A 13621-nucleotide genomic window follows, 5' to 3' on the forward strand; every position below is an offset into this window, starting at 1 on the left:
CATCATATGACCCCTTTAAACTTCCCGTCTGTCTAACACACTATGTGAACCTACTGCAGTCGGTGCCCTGCACGGGTTCTGGTAGTCCTATACACTCTCCTGGATTCAGAGGAATGGCCACCCTCCATCTGGACCCGGTGCTGTCACACTCCGTGTACTCAAAGTAGTAGTCCGCCTGTGAAAACAAACAGCACTTCTAAATTTAACAAGATACTTGTGTTTTGTGAATGTGTGAAGTTTGACTGTAAAAGAGTAAAGCACATGGACCCTTGAGTATTGTATGGATTTAATGCAGAGGACAGTAAAACAGGTCGTAACATGCCTTAATAAATCCATGAGTCATCTGTCCTGAGTCTGCTGTGTCCGCACCCTTTCCTCTCTAGACATCAGCATTAGTGGGGTTTCAACTGTGTATGGTTCTTAAGTTTTTGAACAGCTCTTTCTTGTTCACAACCATGAAAGGTTAGACTCAACCAAATTGAACAAACTGGGATGTAATTTACATCTGAAACATGTCTTGTTACTGAACAAATTGAACAAACTGAGACAATGAATTGAATGAAGTGGTGACATATCTTTTTTGAAACTGAATGAACTGGGACATCATGTTTGTGAAGAAAAAAAAACAGAACAAACTGCAATTTCTTGTTCATAAACCAACAGGACAACCAACTTGGATATCATGTTATGAATCATGATAATGAACTGGAACATATTTTGTTTAAATTTTTTCTCGCAAGTCTTACTTTTTCCTCAGAAATGCGCAATAAAAAACTTGCTATTGCGACTTTTTCCTCCGAAATGCGCAATATAAACTCACAAATGTGATTTATAAAGTCCAATTCTGAGGGGTGGAAAAAAAGACTAGATATGTTCTCAGAATTGTGAGTTTATATCTCACAGTTGGCTTAATAACTCACAATTCGGAGAAAAAAAAGTCACAATTTGCGAGATATAATTTCACAGTTATGTGAAAAAAGTCCAAACTTATATCTTGCAATTCTGACTTTATAACTCGCAATTACGAGAAAAAAAGTCTGAATTGTGAGATAACGGGCCTCATACTTAGTAGACTTGCAGGCACACAAATTTCAATAAAAGCTAAAATGACTTGTTTTAGTCAACTCGGTGATTCGATGCATGACTCACTCATTATATGCAAAGAGAAACATACTTGCTCCTACCTATTGGCATAACAACTTAACCTGCATTAAAAAATAAATAAATCAGTGTACAAATTTGAGCAACTCTTTTAGTAAACAGATTCAAATCAAAATGCCCACTACTAATCAGCATATTACAGATGTACTGATTTAGCAGAGACGTGACCATTTTGTTCGTCCAAAATGCAACAGAAAACCTCTGAATCATTTCTTTAACATCACATGCCTGCAGATCCTCCAGCACTTATTGAGTGACTGGGAAGGAAAGGCAGCTATCAGGAGGAAGCTGATAATAAAACCCAGAATGCCCTGCGGGTCAACATACGGGAGGGCAGACTTAGAGACACAGCTCAAAACAGGAAATAGTCTCAGATATTACCATACAAAAGCCTAGTCCATTACCACAGATACTGTATCAATGTGCCACTTAATGACACAATGCAAGACAGCTCACTAAAAATCATGTAGTAAAATCAATGCTTTCTATGCAGCCACTATAATCACTTTAGTGCTTTGGTTATCAAATCTTGTCATATGAAGAATCAGATTTGAATGTTAAACCCTAAACTTCCCAATGCATGTAATTCCCTAAAAGCAATCGAGTATATTAAGGAATCACATGAGTCTCAGATCATATAAAAAATTCTGCTTGTTTGGATGTTTTAAATAACTTGTCGTATAACCTTATCTATTTAAGTAAATAGCATGCTACACTTTTTTTAAGATCTCATTAATTGCAACTTACTATAAAAAAGCTGTTTTTACTTTTACATGATAACCTTTTTTGTTCTAAAGGTTCAATAAACTGTTCGATTAATAAAAAGAAAAGTGTTATTTCATATGCTAGGCTTTACCGGATAATGGAAATAATTAATGCAGCTTTGAGGGAACTGTGTACAATTACCATCTGATTTTTGTGAATGCATAAGCCTAGTTCCAATTCTGCAATATTGTTCCTTATTCATAGCCAAGCACTGCAGTCAATCTTTTAGTTTATGGGACACACAGGGATTTTAACAGTCACAGTTTTTCCGTGCACAGAGGAGGTACTGAGCTCTCAGTGGAAGCGGTTTCAGCGAGGCTATTCTTAGCATCATATCACCAGGCTCTTGAGATGGGCACGCAGGGCTGACCATCTCTGTGAAAAGCTCCGCTTAGCACTCCACTGGAACCATATTCAGCCATTACCATAACATTAGACATAAAACACACACCCTGGCTGGATTACAAATGCATATTTAAAATGAGATGCCCATCCCAAACAGCAATCTGACACCAATCAATATACCGAGACAAAAACCATATCAGTTCCTTGATCAATATGCATTTGAAAAGCTCAAGATACCTTAGTATGCCATAATCAAATACACAAAAGACTTAAGAATAAACTGATATTCAGCTTAAAAAGGATTCTGAATACCTGTAATATATATATATATAAATCTTGAGATATTTGTATCCTGTATGCAGTTTATTTAAAAAAATTAAGAATTTGATGAAGAATACAAATAAACTGCAACACTGTAAGAACTAAAAGTGCCTAAAACATGATTTCAAAGAACCCAAATACATATTCAGAGCATCAAAGCCATTTCCCGCGGTGAAGGAAGCACTGACAGAATTGACAGCTCTTGTAAGAACTTAGGAGTCACATTAAGCACTTCTAAGCTTCCAGAGACGTGCTCCTCAAGAAGCCTCATGCAGAACTATCTTTTGTAAAAGCATGTTTAGATGTTCACCAACGGTATTTGACAGTGTGACCGTCTGATTCCTACATGTTAAAGCAAAGAAAGCCATAAATAACAATTGATATTGAGCGTCTAAACCAGCTTTTTACCTTATTCAGTCAGCCTACACTCTTAAAAATAAAGGTGCTTCAAAAGGTTCTTCAAGCGATGCCATAGAAGAACCATTTTTGGTTCCACAAAGAACCATTCAGTCAAAGGCTCTTTAAAGAACCATCTCTTTCTTACCTTTTCGTAATCTGAAGAACCTTCTTTCACCACAAAGAACCTTTTGTGAAACAGAAAGGTTCTTCAGATGTTAAAGGTTCTTTCTGGAACCATTTAGACAAAAAGGTTCTTCTATGGCATCGTGAAGCACCTTTATTTTTAAGAGTGTACTTCTCATTGGTTAGGGCTTTTCGATCTGTGTAGAGTATCTGAGGCACCTGTTACTTTGGTTATTGTAAAGTCTGACGACCTACATTATCTTGCTGCACGTGTCAGTAAAGAGACTGATCCCAAAAGTACAAATAAATGTATAATAAACCACAGATGCTTGAAAAAGAGATTTATGAACTGGACGAGTGTATCAAACGTAAAACACGCTGACTATGAACGCAGAAATTGAGACTCATCAGCATCTTCTTGTTTTCCTTTAGACTCTTAAACAGGTAGCTAGCTAGTGGACTTATCTATCTCAGAGAACAGTCGGACCAAATTGCTTCATCTCATTTGAACATTTGCAATGTTACTGCTGTTATTACTACCATTGTATATTTATTAATATTACTCATGTAGCCTCATCTCAATTTGCACATGTGTTACTGCTGCTATTGTTATCATGTAGTTGCACTCAATTTGCACGTTACTGCACTATTGTTTTTTGCACATAAGTTAATACTGTACATTCCCATATGTAGATACCATATAGTCTATATTTCTATTTTCACATTCTATATTTCTACTCTATACTCGCATATATAGATACACATAGTCTATATTTCAATTTTTTTCAGTCTATATTCCTACTACTGCAGCATAAGTTTTATTATTATGTTTCTTACATTTGTATGTATGTATGTGTATGTGTATAGTTTGTGTATGTGTGTGTACAGCACTGCACTGTCTTGGCATTCATTGTGGACAGCAAAGTAAGAATTTCATTGCTCAGGGAAACTTGTTTTCCTCAGTGGGCATATGACAATAAACGCTCTGAGTCCTTGAATCCTTGAAACATCAGCGGGAATGATCTCTCACCTCATTACACGGGCGCAGGTGAGCGGCAGACGCCGCGGACGCGTTCAGGATGAAAACAAAACATATCCACACCGTATGGTCCGGTGCAAAACGGCCTCGGTGGCGGACAGCGGTCTTCCTCGTGCGCTCCATCGCTTGCCGAATGGAATAACTGGACACAGCCAGCGACGTCAGCATAGAACGTCATCTGTCGGAGCTGCTTTGAAGTCGTAGAAGTGACGTCACAACGGTGTTACCCAACTGAGTCCCAAAACGATTAGCTTAAAAGAGTACATATCTACTTGAAGTGTTTTAATGTTTTAAAGTTTGAGGGTGACAATCAAATTATTTGTATAATTACACACCGTAGAGTCATACATATAATAATAATAATATCTATAATATATTCGAATAAGGACAATGAACATTCAGAACACTGCTTTTACATTTACTAATAAAATAATCCAAAGCATTTGTGATTGTTATTCATATGCACACCACAAGATGGAAGTCGTTTCAAAGAAACCACAACGTGGAACGCTATGCTGTATTTAAAACTAAACTTTTTAAGTAATTGTTAACTTAAAATTTTAAATCTGAAAAAAAGACCATGTTATCTGTCAACTTTCCAGTGCATTGTATGTCCAAAACAAAATTATCTGATTTTGTTTTCTTCATGAAGAGAGAATCCAGACTCACTGCAATAGTCATAATGGTCTCCAGCACATAAAATATTTCACTTCCATAGCACATGTATACTATTTTATTTATTGCCAGTGTTCAGAACTTTGGCACCAGTATTGTTCACAGAACAAAAATCACAATATTTCACAACTGCTTTATTTAGCATGACTGACTCTTGACAGCAACAGAAAATAATGTACAAAATATTCAGCTTTGTCAACAACAACAAAAAACAATTACAAAAAGTACACCGTCCAAATATTTAAATAAAAACTGAATAGATTTGAACAAGCATTGAATCACCTATGCACACATAATCAAAACTGTGAGGCTCACTTCTGACATAAAACAAAATTATCTGATTTTGTTTTCTTCATGAAGAGAGAATCCAGACTCACTGCAATAGTCATAATGGTCTCCAGCACATAAAATATTTCACTTCCATAGCACATGTATATTATTTTATTTATTGCCAGTGTTCAGAACTTTGGCACCAGTATTGTTCACAGAACAAAAATCACAATATTTCACAACTGCTTTATTTAGCATGACTGACTCTTGACAGCAACAGAAAATAATGTACAAAATATTCAGCTTTGTCAACAACAACAAAAAACAATTACAAAAAGTACACGTCCAAATATTTAAATAAAAACTGAATAGATTTGAACAAGCATTGTATCACCTATGCACACATAATCAAAACTGTGAGGCTCACTTCTGACAAATAAATCACTTTTTATTGTGCTTGACAGAATTACGAAGGTCAAGTGGTGTGTCTGAATCATGTCATCTTCCAACATCATGGAAGTACAGATTGGCACACAGACAGAGGAGGATAATGAGACCTATGGAATAATAAATCAGACCACGAAACTTTGGATCCAGATCACCTTGACGATACCAGAATATCTACAAAAAACAGAGAAACATTTTTAACAAATTATATACATATGTTGTATTGTATATATAAACACTAGGGGAAAAAACACACAAAAGAATCAATCATCTTGTTACAAGCACTGTGACCATGAAGCACAGTAGAAAACTACATTGTAAAACTCCCATGATTTGACAAAAACGATAAAGATTTTGATTTAGATTAATGATTATAATGGAGTTGGAAAAAATTAAACCCCATCGATCATATATAGAAATTTTGTAGATACAGAACTAACCAGCACCAATACAGAAGAACAGATCATGATGATGCAGAGCACAAAGAAAATGTTTAATGCTGTTGGAGGAGGTGTAGGGAAGACAAACGAACTGATGACAGTTACCTGAAAAAGTAAGGAGAGGGGTTAAAAAAAATCAATCCAATTTTCAGGTACAACTAGCCAGTTGCAGTTGGATGGATCAGTACATTTTTTAAACTGTAAAAATACACAGAGTGTGGGTTTGTTCATAGCAGGGTTCCTCAAATCTTGCCCTGGAGGGCCAATGCGCAGCATAGTTTAGCTCCAACCCTGATCAAACTCACCTACCTGTGATTTGCTAATGATCCTGAAGACATTGATCAGCATGCTCAGGTGTGTTTGATTAGGGAAAGTGGATCTCGTGGGCCAGATTTGAGGATCCCTGGTTTATAGTATTGGTAAGTAGCTGTATATAAAAACAATAGAAGTCTATGCAGTGTCCTCATTTAGATGGCTAACTAAACGTGTGTGTGTGTGTGTGTACTGGTTTATATATCCTGGTGGGGACTTAAACCTGAATACACACAGACTCATGGGGACTCGTGTCATGGTGGGGACCTAAATTGTGGTCCCCACGGGTACAAAAGCTTATAAATCACACAGAATTAAGTTTTTTGAAAATCTAAAAATGCAGAAAGTTTCCTGTGAGGGGTAGGGTTGGTGTAGGGCAATAGAATATACGGTCTGTACAGTAGAAAAACCATTACGCCTATGGAGAGTCCCTCACTAATACTCACTAGGACAAACAGAGATGTGAGTCCACCAATAGCCAGATTAACGGCCGTGTGCTGAAAGAAAACAGAAGTTGACATGAACAAATACAGGGGGTAAATTTAGTCAGTTTAACTAGATTGATTTGATGAAAATCTTTCCATATATCCAAGTTCATGCACATGCTGTGCACACTAAATCCCTTTAATTCTGCTTCATGATCTCCCTCTAAGAGTCCTGTAATGCCTGCTCAAGAGTTTTGCCTTGATCAATAAGCAATTAAACAATCTTAAAATTAGTGTTTCTGCATTAATGCTGATAAACACTTAAAAACTAACCGTAAAAAGCAGTAACTGTTTCTCTCACCCGCGTTAAAGTCTCTCCAAACAGCGTGTTGTCTGCGCCACTGGTGCGCGTCCTGAAATCATCATCCATGTTGCTGCCTGGTGGGACTGAGAGGGTTTGTGGTCATGAGAAGCGGATCATCTCTGAACCCTGCCTCAGCCTCCTGCACTCATGATCAGGCCTGAAAGCACTTTCGCATTCCTTCAGATGCGTAGCACTCACTCATGCCTCAGGCCGAAGCAGAAATCAAAGCGCAAAGCGAGCTGTTTTACATACATCTTAATGGAACACAGGGAGACATTGTTAGGAGGAATGATCATGAGATTATGCTTGTTAGTTATGGGAAATGTACTACTTTCCCTTTCTAATCTAGCATTCGAAGAATTCAATTCACAGCCAATATAATGAAGTGGGCGGGGCTTAGTGGCCCAGGTATAATTGGCCTAAATTATAATTTTTATATTTTAGTTTAAAAAGTTTTTCCCCTCACTCTCTCTCTCTCTTCGTTTAAATGTCTATACATATTCCCAGTGTTATTATTCAGTTTAAAATTACTTTTAATACCTTTGCTAAAATAACTTGTAAGAACGGTTTTCATGTGGGACCTGTTACTTTTCTCAGCGCTGGTAAAGAGAGACTAATCACATTCATTTGTGATTACTAGATGATAATCTTTAAAACCATTTAATGAAAATGAATTACGTTTCACTTTTTAATTAGCAATAATCATTGTGCAACATAAGAGTTTTAAAATTATTTGGAAAATACTACTGCATTTACACCAGTGTAGATTTTAGTGCTCATACAGTGTCCGAGTCGACAAGCGCCCTCTAGAGGAAAACAACTAATGAATGAACAAGTCATTCATTTTAAAGGGGTCATATGATGCTTTTTTAAAGATCATTATTTTGTGTATTTGGTGCACTGCTAAATTATGTTCTTGCCAACCCTTTTGCTAGACTTCTCGTCTAAACAGACAAAACACATCAACAATCTGAATCATTTACTTGACTTTTGCAAGATGAAGCAACAAAAAAGTAAAAACCTTCATTATTGTATTGATGCACTAAAGCAGGACACTGAAAATTTGCCATAAACGTTGTTTTAAAATATGCAAGTTGGTATAAGCTAAAGATTTCTATTACACTATACAGAATAAAAATATAAAATCATGTAATCATGTCCCACTTTACTTGTATTTACCATATTGTCTGCATAGGTACCTGAACAAACCACCCATGCGTCGTTGCTAGAAAAACAACATTGCATAGGTTTACCAGGATTGTGTCAAACAGTGTATTATGTTTTTAATTTATTAATTTACTTCAGATTTCGTCATTGACCAATTTAAAGTAAGTCATTTCTGTAGATTTAAAAATAACTTTCCTTTTGAGGTAACAGATAAATGATCAAAGGACAGTATATTCAAAAGAACATACTATAGATGTTAAATGTTAAGTCAAGTTGTCATATAAACTATAATTCACTATAAACAAAAGGTCGGGAAAAAAACTTTTAAGTGTTATTCAAGTGCTTACGGTTTAGCAAAAAAATATCTACAACAAAATAATGATACACAGTTTTGTATGTCAAGTCATTTTGAGGTCCGAACAGATGTTGGACAAAGTACAAGAGCTTCACATTGTAGTGCAATAAACCTAACTGAAGTATTGCACGTTCCTACCATAACAGTGCTACGGTCTTCAAAAGGAGCTCAGATTCTTCTTTTGGACTGGGTATGACTTTTTGGCTGAAAAGGGTTTCATGTAGTTACATAAATATTTCAACAGACTGAAGAAGTTTGAGAAACAGTCAGATTTTGCAAGACCAAAGTTACCACTTGAACAAAGAGCATGAGAATGTCAATGTAATAATAAAATCAGGCACTTCAGGCAACTTGGATGTTTTAATGAGACGGATGACGGCCTTCAAAATTCACATTTTGGCCTTCAGAGGCACCATGTTGAGAGACTGCACAAAGTACTCCAGCGTGGACAAATAATCCTGAGGGTGTGTGCGCAGATGACCTGCATGAACAGACTCCTTCCACTTCTTGCTCTCCACAGTTTGGCCGCGGCTCCTCCAGAACTCCACCATCTTCTCCAAGTTCTTGTAATCACACAGTGCATCGTTCTCAGAGTAGAAGAAAAGAGCAGGCGCCATCACAGAAGTGTTCCAGAAAACACTGATCGATGAATTGAAGTAGTCAACCGTCTGGTGTTTAAAGACACGGAAGTACAGAAGGCTAGCCGACTTCACGAGACCTTCCATCCGGGGCAATATAGTTTTACCCAGGCCTGGACAACAAACAACAAAACCAAAATAATTAAGCAAGAGATTTCAGTGACTTGAAATTTCATCAGGACAAATTTCTATCTCTGAAATCTGATGGTTTTTTAGGCCTTATGTAGTTTTATTACTTAAGCTGTTCGAAGATAAATATGTTCTAAACCTACAATAAGATTTCTATTTAAAATAAATGCTGTTTTTTTACTTAGTGTTGATCAAAGAATTCAAAAAAAAAATGTATCACAGTTTTCACAAAAATATTAAAGGTGGGGTAAGCGATTTCTGGTAGTCAACGTTGACATTTGAAATCACCAAAACAAACACGCCCCTACCCCAAAAGGGTCTCGTCCCTATTTTGATAGCTCCGCCCCACACATACGTATGCAACCCAGGCAACGATTAGTTCTGTCAAACAAAGCGAATCCCTGTGTTACACTGTGTCTACACCGGACGCGAGCGGCGCAACAAAATAATAAAGAACTCATTATAATCAGTGATGCTGTCTACACCATAGATATATATACATATCTATAACGAATCTCAGAATCGATCTACGAATCGTGATGCATCGATTTATTGTCCCAGCCCTATATTGTAGTAGATAAAGTGTATTTGTTTGTTAGTAAGATTTCTTTTTTTTTAATAAATTAATAATTGTATTGTTTTTACCAAGGATGCGTTTAATTGACCAAAAGGGACTTTTAGAATGTTACAGATGATGGCTATTTCAATTTTCTTTAACTTTCTGTTCAAAAAAGAATCCTGGGGAAAAAAGTATCATGGTTTTTACAAAAATTTTAATCAGCACAACTGTAACACTGACAATAAGAAAAAAAAAATTCTTTAGCAGCAAAACAGCTAATAATAATGGCTGCTGTAAATACAGCTATGCATCACAGGAATAATATGAAAAATGTGTTATATTTGTATATTTTACATGTATTTGTGTCACTATTAGGTTATTTACACATGAGAGAAACATGGCATGGTATATAATAATGGTATATGATATAAATATAGTCATACCGTGATGTATATAAATAAACACACTTTACAATGCAATCTCTGAACATACCGTTGGCCATATGCTCCAGCGATCCCATGACAAGGCTGTCATAGATGTGCCCCCTGATTCTGTTTGTCAGGCCTTGGTAACGCTGGGTGTCTTTGGCCACATGAACAAGCACCTGAGCAAAGGTATATCCCCCTATGGAGAAAGCATGGACCAGTAGAGGGCGCTGTGAGAAGCGCTCGCTCTCTAATAATTCCAGCACACGACCACCATACTCCAACCCCCAGCGGGGCCACAAGAACTGGCTCACCTCACTTTCCACTACGAGCACATCAAAGCCCATGCGAAAGTAAATCCCACAGTATTTGGCAATGGCCTGCGGCCTGGAGCCCAGCGATGGCAGCAACAGCACTATCGGTTTAGGGTGAGCAGGTGAAACCGTGGGAGTCCCAGCGACGTCACTGGCGAAGAAGGTGATGTGTTTACTGATCTTGTGAGCAGTGACCCCTGCCATGGTGGCCGCTCTGGAAAGCATGATAGCAGGTGAGCTAAAGAAAAGACAGAGTGGAAAGAACAACAGTTAATTTTTATAAACGGCACAGCTGACTTCAACTTACTCACGTGTTGGTCGGCGCCAAATAAATCTTCTCAATGCCATATGAACTCTAGAAATCTGCCTTTTAAAGAAATATCTAATCTTCTGGATGAACAACATGCTGTATTGCCTTAATTCTTGCAGTTGTTTTAGTTAATAAGGTCTGAATCGATTAAAAGAGTGTGCTTCTCAGCCCTGCTCTTCAGACACTGCCCATTTCAGATGTGTTCATACCGTATCTGATAGACCATGGTGAAGAAACCTTCTCCCCTGGGAGAGAGCAATCTACATTTTATGAAATGCTAAATAGTTTTGTGTTGCACCATTAAACTTGATGAAATTAAATGTAAAACTGCATGTAAAATAGCCTAATACTTAACCAAAGCCTCTGACCAGGAGTGGTAGCAGTCTGACTGAATTAAATCAGTGAGATAGGTTTGCTGACAGACTAAAGCCTTTAGACATACAGTATTTGATAATGTTTACATTTTATATATACCATATATATCATATATCATTATGCAATCATATATATAAAATTACAGAGGACTTAAAACCTATTAGCGTTTCTAACAACCAAACTAGAAGTGCTGAATAAGCTGAATAACAAAATAAGTAGCTACTAACCCCTTACAGTAACCTTTATGCTCTGATTTAAGCAAGACCATTTGAAGGTCACTTTAGCAAGAAGTCCAGAGGCTGTCCTGCCTGAGTGGATACTTTAGTACTCTAAACAAGTAATTTTTTACATGTTTGCCACAGTTTTATAAAATCTGACAGCAACTAGCGAGAGTCATAAACTCACAAAGTGGCCTTACAAGGTGCACATGATCTAAGTTGATGTTATTTTTTTTCCCAAGAGTTCACAATTTCCTGTGGAAGAAATTGTATTAATGTTATATTTGCATTTTCTGTATTGCTTAGAGTCACATGCTTCTTTGCTGATTTAACAGAACAAAGAACAGCTATTGATCTTTAAAGGGGTCATCGGATGCCCATTTTCCACAAGTTGATATGATACTTTAGGGTCTTAATGAAAAGTCTATAACATACTTTGGTTAAAATTTCTCAATGGTAGTGTAAACTTCAAAAACGAAAGTAACGTTAATCCTCTGCGTCTTCAGCGGCTCAGATGTCGGGAGTAAATGACGACTGCTATGTTCATTATTACATCCAGCAACAAAACACCTAAATCGCTTAATCTGAGACATTCTTGTATTCCCCCGCACCGGAGTCGACACAATGGCGGACTGATGACAGCTCACTCAGGGCGGGTCTAAGGTAAGACGGCTTTGACAATCAACTATCGTGGGAGGGGCCTGTGCAGAACTACATCATCATTCTGACAGGAATCTCAGAACAGCCTGATTTGAGAAAGGGGATTTAAAAAAATGTTTTATCATTATAGGGTGGATGTGTACACACACTGCTAACACACATTTATGTTCAGACAACAACAAAAATGAATTTTGCATCCGATGAGATCTTTAATCCCCTTTAAGATGTGTGTGACTAGGGATGCAATAATTATAGATTTTGTTGGTACGATTATTGTCTGAGGAATAATCACGGTTTTACGATTATGAATGACGACTGCTATGTTCATTATTACATCCAGCAACAAAACACCTAAATCGCTTAATCTGAGACATTCTTGTATTCCCCCGCACCGGAGTCGACACAATGGCGGACTGATGACAGCTCACTCAGGGCGGGTCTAAGGTAAGACGGCTTTGACAATCAACTATCGTGGGAGGGGCCTGTGCAGAACTACATCATCATTCTGACAGGAATCTCAGAACAGCCTGATTTGAGAAAGGGGATTTAAAAAAATGTTTTATCATTATAGGGTGGATGTGTACACACACTGCTAACACACATTTATGTTCAGACAACAACAAAAATGAATTTTGCATCCGATGAGATCTTTAATCCCCTTTAAGATGTGTGTGACTAGGGATGCAATAATTATAGATTTTGTTGGTACGATTATTGTCTGAGGAATAATCACGGTTTTACGATTATGACGATTATTATGCATTTATTCACTTCCCAACATTACTAATGTACAAAATCACATGAACACTCTTTAGATATTAAAGTGTTATTTATTGCTGGCTTTTGAAAATAACACAGTAACCAACAATACAGCACAAAATAATAATAAACAAAAGACAAACAAAAGTCCATCTCTCCCATCGGAATTAAAAAAAGGTGACCTCTGCTCTGTAAACATCCATGACAGTATTTCTCTTTTGAAAATAACAAATGGAAATAGATCACAAAAGTTTTGAATGTTTTCAGTTTGTACATTCTTTACATTTCTTTTGGACCTGGGGTAGAGAATTTGGAAACATGGTGAAAAAAAAATCTTGTTGGTTTTTACTTATGAATAATACTACAACAGGGATAGTAAATAACGAAGTTAATGAAGTAGCCTATTATTAATATACGAATAATATTAACTTTATTTGTCCCACAGGGGAAAATGTTACCAATGATGGAAATAAACTGAAATATTGTAGTCATCCATACGTATTCATTTTAATAATCTTTATAATAATTCATATGATTTTACATGTGGCCTGAGAAAATCATGTCTATTATTTTGGTTTGTGAGATCGGAGATCGCGCTGCGCACGTGTACAAACATTCAGGAGGAC

The 13621-nt window shown here is 36.9% G+C and overlaps 3 protein-coding genes across 4 annotated transcripts in view; all 3 read right to left on the reverse strand.

Moving 5' to 3' along the window:
• elapor2a (endosome-lysosome associated apoptosis and autophagy regulator family member 2a) overlaps positions 1 to 4300 on the reverse strand; it is a 26242-nt gene extending 21942 nt beyond the window's left edge. Inside the window, exons 1-2 of the mRNA XM_016243871.1 lie at positions 4145 to 4300; positions 55 to 175 (exon numbers count right to left, since the gene is read on the reverse strand). Of these exons, the coding sequence (XP_016099357.1) occupies positions 55 to 175; positions 4145 to 4276 (253 nt within the window). The 5' untranslated portion in view covers positions 4277 to 4300. The remainder of the gene's footprint in view (positions 1 to 54; positions 176 to 4144) is intronic.
• A 958-nt stretch (positions 4301 to 5258) lies between these two features.
• tmem243a (transmembrane protein 243, mitochondrial a) lies at positions 5259 to 7416 on the reverse strand. Its single transcript, XM_016244086.1, has 4 exons — positions 7084 to 7416; positions 6744 to 6794; positions 5986 to 6090; positions 5259 to 5719 (listed from the first exon to the last, which is right to left on the reverse strand). Exons 1-4 carry the CDS (start codon positions 7150 to 7152, stop codon positions 5597 to 5599), a joined length of 348 nt encoding a protein of 115 aa, XP_016099572.1. The 5' UTR covers positions 7153 to 7416; the 3' UTR covers positions 5259 to 5596.
• A 718-nt stretch (positions 7417 to 8134) lies between these two features.
• The window catches only part of LOC107559433 (transmembrane protein 53), a 13676-nt gene continuing 8189 nt past the window's right edge, over positions 8135 to 13621 (reverse strand). For both annotated transcript variants that reach the window (XM_016243259.1, XM_016243268.1), the window contains exons 2-3: positions 10427 to 10911; positions 8135 to 9359 (exon numbers count right to left, since the gene is read on the reverse strand). In XM_016243259.1, coding sequence (XP_016098745.1) covers positions 8998 to 9359; positions 10427 to 10898 — 834 coding nt within the window. In that variant the 5' untranslated portion in view covers positions 10899 to 10911 and the 3' untranslated portion in view covers positions 8135 to 8997. The remainder of the gene's footprint in view (positions 9360 to 10426; positions 10912 to 13621) is intronic.

This window comes from Sinocyclocheilus grahami, unplaced genomic scaffold (assembly GCF_001515645.1).
Source record: "Sinocyclocheilus grahami isolate Dianchi unplaced genomic scaffold, SAMN03320097.WGS_v1.1 scaffold22.1, whole genome shotgun sequence".
In the NCBI taxonomy this organism is placed as follows: Eukaryota; Metazoa; Chordata; class Actinopteri; order Cypriniformes; family Cyprinidae; genus Sinocyclocheilus; species Sinocyclocheilus grahami.